The 8,558-nt window shown below is 39.9% G+C and overlaps 2 protein-coding genes across 2 annotated transcripts in view; one reads left to right on the forward strand and one right to left on the reverse strand.

Moving 5' to 3' along the window:
• LOC109841452 (codeine O-demethylase-like) lies at positions 5,604–7,271 on the forward strand. The gene is made up of 4 exons (XM_020410420.1): positions 5,604–5,708; positions 6,152–6,287; positions 6,982–7,039; positions 7,193–7,271. Exons 1-4 carry the CDS (start codon positions 5,604–5,606, stop codon positions 7,269–7,271), a joined length of 378 nt encoding a protein of 125 aa, XP_020266009.1.
• Positions 8,075–8,558, reverse strand: part of LOC109842877 (pumilio homolog 2-like) — a gene marked incomplete at its 5' end in the record, with an annotated part of 7,402 nt that continues 6,918 nt past the window's right edge. The window contains one exon of the mRNA XM_020411784.1: positions 8,075–8,493. Within this exon, the coding sequence (XP_020267373.1) occupies positions 8,456–8,493 (38 nt within the window). The remainder of the gene's footprint in view (positions 8,494–8,558) is intronic.

The raw sequence follows: 8,558 nt of genomic DNA on the forward strand, positions 1-8,558 counted from the left end.
TTTTGCTAATTTTATTATTATTTATCTTATTAATCTATTTTATCTACAGATGGAATGGGGCAAAGTCAATCAATCAACCACTTTTTTCCCCAACATAATGTTGGGACAAACCCGGGGCCCAATAGAGCAGGATCGCAGCAATAGAAAAGTAAAAGTAGAGATAAAATGTTGGACACACAGATTTACGTGGTTCGGCTCTTGATTGCCTACGTCCACGGGCAAGGATAGAAGAATTCACTATGAGGAGAAAACTCTGGAGTTACAATCTCTCTTTCTAAGGAGATACTCTCTCTATTTTTTCTCTCACACACTTCTATATAAGAAGAAGTTTCTGGGATGAGATTTCCTTAAGGATTTGGAGCCCTATTTATAGTTTTTTGAAAAACACTATGCACAATAAAATATTAATATTTTACTGTAGCAGTGGGGCCCGCTCTTTTGTTTTCTTTCTCCTTTTCAACATTGGCTGTGCACTTTCGGTGGGTTTTGGAGTTGATAGGCGCCTGACAATCTCCCACTTGAAGATTTGATTGAGTATCAATCATATCTTCACATCATTCTTTCTATCTTGCCATCTTCATGTTGCTTACGTCTCTGACAGACCACAAGAGGATCGACACCAAGTAAATTTGTCGGTATGGACTGCTTTTGTCAAAAAATCTGCTAGGTTGTCCTTGGTGTGAATTTTCTGCATATCTACTGTTCCTTCTTCCACTTTCTCACGAACGAAGTGATACTGAACTCGAATGTGCTTGGTCTTTGAATGAAAGACTGGATTTCTTGCCAAATGCAAAGCACTCTGACTGTCACAAAATAGAGAAATCTTCTTTTGTTCATAGCCGAGTTCCTCCAGCACCATCTTCAACCACATCGCTTCTTTACTAGCTTGTGTAGCTGCTACATACTCTGCTTCTGTTGTTGAAGTAGCCACAACTGACTGGTCGTCAACATACAACAATAAGATAACAAAGTTATTTTCACCAAACCTCTTGAAATATGCACAAGGGTCTGAATTAAGTCTGTTGTATCCAAGGCTCATGATGAATGAATCAAATCTCTTATACCAACACCTCGGCGCCTGCTTTAGACCGTACAGAGATTTGTTCAATCTGCAAACCAAGTTCTCTTTTCCTTTTTCTTCAAAACCTTCTGGTTGGAGCATGTAAATTTCTTCTTCAAGATCTCCATGAAGAAATGCTGTTTTCACATCTAGCTGCTCTATATGTAAGTCAAATATAGCGCTCATAGCCAGGACTATTCGGACTGTTGTTAGTCGCACTACAGGAGAAAATATTTCATTAAAATCAATACCTTCTTTCTGAGCATATCCTTTTACCACCAATCTAGCACGATACCGCTCCACTTGATCATCGCCATTTCGCTTGATCTTGTAGACCCATTTGTTTCCAATGGTCTTTCTTCCTTGTGGCAGTGACACAAGTTCCCAAGTCTTGTTCTTATGGAGAGCTTCAATTTCTTCCTGCATTGCTGCCATCCACAAAGATGCATCTGTGCCATTTATAGCTTCATGAAAAGTTGATGGCTCTCCATCTTCTGTTAGAAGACAGTATGCAACATTACTCTCCGTAATATACTCCGAGTGCCAAGTCGGTGGTCTTCTCTCACGAGTTGACCTTCGAACTTCTGGAGCCTCGGCCTCGACTGGTTCTTGTACATCATGCTCCGGTGTCGCTTCAGAAGAATTCGGATTATCTTCTACCTGAACAGCTACAGTCTCTGAGTCCTTCCTCGAACTGCTTTCTTTCTCTTCACTTTGTAGTTGGTTCTCTACAAAGATAACATCTCTGCTGATGATAACCTTGCGGGTAGTGGGATCCCACAGGCGATACCCCTTTACTCCATCAGCATACCCCAAGAATATGCATTTTCTGGATTTTGAATCCAGCTTTGTAATTTCTTGGGCATTGTACATTACGTACACTGGACATCCAAATATATGGAGGTTAGAATAATCAGCTGGCTTGCCAGTCCACATCTCCATCGGCGTCTTTAATTGTATTGCAGTTGATGGAGATCGATTCACCACATAACAGGCGGTTTTTACTGCTTCCGCCCAAAAGACTTTTTCCAGATTTGCAGTAGCCAACATAGCTCTTGTTCTTTCCAACAGAGTTCTGTTCATCCGCTCCGCCACTCCATTTTGTTGAGGAGTATAAGCCGTACTGAATTGTCTTTTGATGCCTTCATGCTTGCAGAATGCTAGGAATTCACCGTCTGTGTATTCTCCTCCATTATCTGTTCTCAAGCACTTGATCTTCTTCTCAGATTCAAGCTCGACCCGCGCTTTGTAGGCTTTAAAGACTGAGAACACATCCGCCTTCTTCTTGATAGGATACACCCAACATCTCCTGGAGTAATCATCAATAAAGGACACAAAGTACTTTGCTCCTCCTAAGGATGTAACTGGTGCTTGCCATACATCAGAATGAACCAGTTCCAGAATAGCCTTGCTTCTAGAACTCGATGTGTTGAACTTCAGTCGATGTTGCTTGCTTGTAACACAATGCTCGCAGAATGGAAGAGCTACCGAATTAAGTCCAGGAAGCAGTTTCTGATCGGAGAGAACCTTCAAGCCTCGTTCTGACATGTGGCCTAGCTTGCGATGCCACATCATGGTTTGTTCTTCTCCATGGCTGGTTGATGCCACACATGAATCAGCTTCCTGCAGAGTCTCTCCCTTGAGCATGTACAGATTTGCAGCTATCTTTTCTCCTTTTATCACCACAAGCGCCCCTCTAACAATCTTCATGACTCCATTTTCTATATGAGTCTTGCACCCGAGCTCATCTAATTGTCCCAAAGACAATAGATTCTTCTTCAAGCCCTTCACATGTCGCACATCTTGAATGGTGCGTATTATACCATCAAACATTTTGATTTTGATAGTACCAATACCACAAATCTCCAAGGCATGATCATTCCCCATGAATACAGATCCTCCTGAGATAGGTTCATATTTGTGAAACCAATCTCTCCGAGAGGTCATGTGCCAAGAGGCTGCTGAATCTAGAAGCCAGACATCAGCAAACTTCTTTCTGCCTTCATCAACAGTGGTTGCTCCACTGAATAGAATTTCACCATCCTCTGACGTGCTGACAATGCATCCTTGAGATGTTGATGGCTCTGAAGACTTTTTATCTCCACTCTTCTTGTTGTGCCAACACTCCGATTTGACGTGCCCTCTTTTGCCACAGTTGTAGCATTTGATATTCTTCTTACTTCGTGATTTCGATCTACCATGGGCATGACTCCCACTGGAGCCACGTTCTGTTGATCTTCCTCTCGTCACCGACAAGGCCTCCGCTTGCTGCGAACTTGTCTGCCTGTCTTCCTTGTTCTTGCGCCGATTTTCTTCCTCCAGAACAGCGGCTGCAACATCGTCGAAGACTAGATTGTCCGTGAGGACGTTGTTCGTCAGGTTGATGATGAGTTGATCATACGAGTCAGGTAGACTCTGAAGTAGAAGTTCTGCACGTTCATTCGCACCAACTGTATATCCCAACGTTGTGAGTTGGGAGAACAGTGTGTTTAGGGTGTTGATGTGGTCGGTCATCGATGTAGATTCCGCCATCCTCAGAGTGTAAAGTCTCCTTTTTAAGAAGATTTTATTGTGCATGGATTTCGCCTCATATAGCTTTGTTAGAGTATCCCAGATCTCCTTTGCTGTCTTCTTCTCCTCTATGCTTGACAGCACCCCGTCTGCTAATGCCAGATGGAGATTTGCAATAGCATTTTCGTCCATCTCGTTCCACTTCTTATCATCTGTGATGTCGTCCGGCCTTGCACCGATGGCCGCCAGGCAATTATCTTTTCTCAAGATAGCTTTTATCTTCAACTTCCACAGTGAGAAATTACTCCCGTCGAATTTCTCGATCTTGAACTTCGCCGCCATTGCTTCTACCACGAACAGTAACTTCTTACTATTTCACGTAAATAGTACTGTATTTATGAACAGTAACCGTATCCGTGAATAGTACCGTACTTGTGAATAGTAACGTATTTGTGAATAGTACCGTCCTCGTGAATAGTACCCGTCACCTCCAAAGGGTAAATGATAACCTAACTTATTTTCTGATGTGGAGGATCCACCTTTGGTGGCAGCCACAGAGCATACGATAAGTAGATATATACAAGTACCCTAAGTTGGCTCTGATACCACTTGTTGGGACAAACCCGGGGCCCAATAGAGCAGGATCGCAGCAATAGAAAAGTAAAAGTAGAGATAAAATGTTGGACACACAGATTTACGTGGTTCGGCTCTTGATTGCCTACGTCCACGGGCAAGGATAGAAGAATTCACTATGAGGAGAAAACTCTGGAGTTACAATCTCTCTTTCTAAGGAGATACTCTCTCTATTTTTTCTCTCACACACTTCTATATAAGAAGAAGTTTCTGGGATGAGATTTCCTTAAGGATTTGGAGCCCTATTTATAGTTTTTTGAAAAACACTATGCACAATAAAATATTAATATTTTACTGTAGCAGTGGGGCCCGCTCTTTTGTTTTCTTTCTCCTTTTCAACATTGGCTGTGCACTTTCGGTGGGTTTTGGAGTTGATAGGCGCCTGACACATAAGGGATGGTAAAGAGTAGAGTGTCCCATCTCAATGCTTGCAAGTAAGAACTTAGTAGGAATTCTTCTATGTGGAAGGGCAACTAACACAATGCTCTGCAGTGAACACCGCTAAAGATGTAGTACTCCTGGACAATCATATCGGAGTTCGACTTACACTTTCATGCACATAGTGAATCATGGAATATCAGAAGACACGGTGTCTGGATTCTTGGAACTCGCATTGGAGCAGAAGAACAAGTACTCCATGTCGCCAGATGACATCGAAGGGCACGGGCAGGCCTATGCTGTATCCGGTGAGCAGAAGCTGGACTGGAGTGATCTGATGTTCTTAATGACACTCCCAACTGAAATTAGAAAATCCAAAATTACTGGCCAAGTGTAGTTACCAGACTTCATATATGTTTCCTATCAGTTAGCAGCCTCTATATTTTAAGGTTGAGCTTTCTGCGATACCCTCCAGAAAGTCATTGTTTTCTTATCAACCTCTCCAAAGTACTGGTCACATGTGTACATTTCGAAAAAAATACTATAAATTTGTATCTATGCACATATCACCAACAATCATGCATTTTCTTCAGTTAAATTTGCCTGTTTCTAGGTTATTGTTATATGTTAGGTCATGATATGTTTCTTTAAGAATTCAACTATTGAAGTAAGAACAAGCAAATTACAAAATTTCTAATTATTTTAGGCTCACCTTTATCACATTTTCAGCTAGGCACGTTCAAAATTCTATAATAGTCGAACACCCCCTCACAGCATCAAATTTCTAGTAACTCTTGAAGGTTAGATCATGGAAATTAAAAGCGGTCTTTTTACATTTTTCATCTTTTTCTGCAGAGACGCAGCTGTGGCGGTCTTCCTTGATGATGAATATAGATAAAGATCGGCTCTTAAAACAGCATGGAGAAATAAAGCAATCTATGTGTATGAACTATTACCCGACATGCAGCAAACCAAATAAAATATTGGTGCGAGCCCACATTCTGATGGAAGCTCAATTACCATGCTCTTACAAGATGATGATATCGCTGGTCTCCAAATCAAGTACAAGGAGGAATGGTTCTTAGTAAAACCAATTCCAGATGCCCTGGTTGGTGATGTCATTGAGGTATATCTATATATTGCAAGTTTTATCGGAAAATAGGGTGTAGATTTGATAATTTTGATAGGTAGGGGGATGGAAGAAATTTCCCAAAAAAAATTTATAATTCGCCAGAAAAGGGTCTTATTCTCATCAGAACACAAGTTAAAATATCATCTTGACGTCAGAGCAGAAATACATATCATATCGGAAAATATGGTCCAATAAAAATACCAATATGGCAATTTAGTCATTAACAAATAGTGAATAAACAAGACCGGAATTGAAAAATCATCAGCAGTAAGAAATCAACACAACAAAAATCATAGTGGAGATGATAGTAGATCAACACAACAAAAGTCGTAGTGGAGATGATAGTAGCTCCTTATGGTCACTATTTCACATACGGAATGATAGATTGTTTGCAAGTATTTGGTTGTGATCATACTATCATATGTCCATCATTGCAGGCCTGGAGCAATGGGATATACAAAAGCATTGAACACAGAGCTATCACAAGCAATAAGAAGGCGAGGATGTCTCTCGCAACATCTGTGATAGCAAATGAAGTTGTTGAAATTGGTCCACTGCAGGAGATGGTAGAAGGTATTGGTAGGCCGAAAATGTACAGAACAGTAAAATATCTGGACTATATCAGACACACGCTAGGAAGGAAAATGGAGGGAAAAGCACATACACGTATTTTCAAATTAGACGATGAGGATCAAGGCTGAATCTTTAGATTATCGCCAAGAATGATACATACAGTGTCAGTAAAGCATTATGTATTTAGTTTTAACTGTGAATGAAGCGCGAGGATTCCAGGATAAATTATTCAAGAATATGATCCCCACCTTGTTTGAGCATATTTGATTTGGAATACGGGGTTTCTTTTGTGATTGTTTGTCCGTGTGCGTGTCTGTATGTGTTTGTGTGCGTGTGCGCATGCTTGAATGTGTGTGCGCACTTGTGCACTTTGTGTGTTTTTAGAACTTCTGAAAAAACAAGTTATTGCAGGAAGACTGCATACGAGTGTTCCTCCGAACTGCTTTTTTCTTTTTTTTTACAAAACACTTAAAACATTCTGGATGCCCGAAGCCTGGAACATGAAAAATCAATCGGAGAAGATAATGGCCAAGCTAAAGCTCAACACCATTGGAGTAGTTGTAGTTTCCTAGCTCAATCCCCAATGAGTGGTAGATGAGAATTTTCTTCATGATCGGGAAACAATAAAGCTCTTTCTGCCCCCCAAAAAAAAACATTCATATATGATCATCTTGTGTGATTCATGTGACAACAGATGATGTGTCATTGATTTTCCATGGAAACCATGCTAAGAAACTAGACGCTAAAAATGGGTAACTAAGCCATACCAGACTAGAGAAATCTCTGAATGAGTTGACGACGCCGTACCAATCAGAACATCAGGTATATTGGCAATTTAAGGATTCCAAAGGCGCGAGACGAGCTTGTAATCTTCAGCAGTAGTTTTTTGAATGAAACATTTGCAGTTATATGCACAAATCTGAATGCGCAAATCCGAAGCATGCCATGATCAAGTGTAGAGATGATGAGCGTAAGTTCCGTTAGATGTTGTCACATGGTTATATGCACAAATCTGAAGCATAAGTTCGAGCCATACACATAAATCTGAAGTTCTAGAGGTAGCGAGGACCATTTATCATGAGTTGATGTTAGAAATAAGGACAATATGGCTAAAAAAAGTGCTGTGACTTTTTACATCAGCTCCGACTTCTGCAACAAAATCTAACTTGAATTCGAATAAAATCAAGATGGTTTTTTGATAGAAAATAAAGATGAAATTCTAAATAAGAATGAATTATATGATGGAGTCTTGCACTTATCACTAATACTAGCTTATCTAAACATAGTAAAAAATGAAAATAAAAAAAATAGGAAAAAAATCTTTTCAAAGATTTGTAAGTGCCTTCATCCGTCCACCTAACTCTGCCAAAATAGTAAAAGGTTGATGGCGGGTCCAACTATTCACACTCCCAAACAGTAACTTTGGGGGTGTGTGAGGACTAAATTGCCCTTCTTCCAAACCAAACCAGGCCAAGTCCAAAAGGACATTTTCGGCAATCCAACTCCCAAAGTTACTGTTTGGAAGTGGATATAGCAAACATGGTTGATGGCAGACCTTAAACAAATTCTGCCCACATTAATATCAAGCCTAACCTCCTACCAAAAATGACCCACAGTTACAAGACAACAGATATTGAAGCAATAATGTGTGGTAATCAATAAGTTGCATATGCAACAAAATGTAACATAGTACACAGCAGTCGAAAAAATGAAATGGTATCATAAGCACAAAACTGAAAGGGGGTAAAAAAAAACCAGCACATCCATGAATAAAAGATTTAGCTGGATAAACAAAAGCATAAATTAGAAATATATATATATATGTAATCTTAACATCCCAAACTAAACAACAGAAAAATCCTCTTCCTAAATAACTCAGCTCTCCATATTGTGACATTTGTACAGTCACGCTAACATATTTCATTACACAGCTTTCTTTCTTTACCATTTTCTTTACACCTGCTAAAAAACATACAGATAATTTTATCTCATTTGCAGTGGCCTCAGCCTAATATATAACCTCAAACTACAGAATGTACAGTTTTTAGAGTACAAGCAACTACTTTATTTCCAAACAGCTTGCAACTCTCTAAAATAGATAGAGCGACGAAAAAAGGGAGCTCACACTAGCCTCAGTTAGCTATACAACTTCCTTCATTATTGCTGTCTTAAGAAGTATAAGACGACTGAAGCCCAATTCTCCTTTCTGCACGTAAAGTATTAATCAGAGATCCTATATTACAACCGAGAAAATAAAAAACCATAAATAAA

The sequence above is a fragment of the Asparagus officinalis genome, chromosome 5 (genome assembly GCF_001876935.1).
Source record: "Asparagus officinalis chromosome 5, Aspof.V1, whole genome shotgun sequence".
Taxonomy (NCBI): domain Eukaryota; kingdom Viridiplantae; phylum Streptophyta; class Magnoliopsida; order Asparagales; family Asparagaceae; genus Asparagus; species Asparagus officinalis.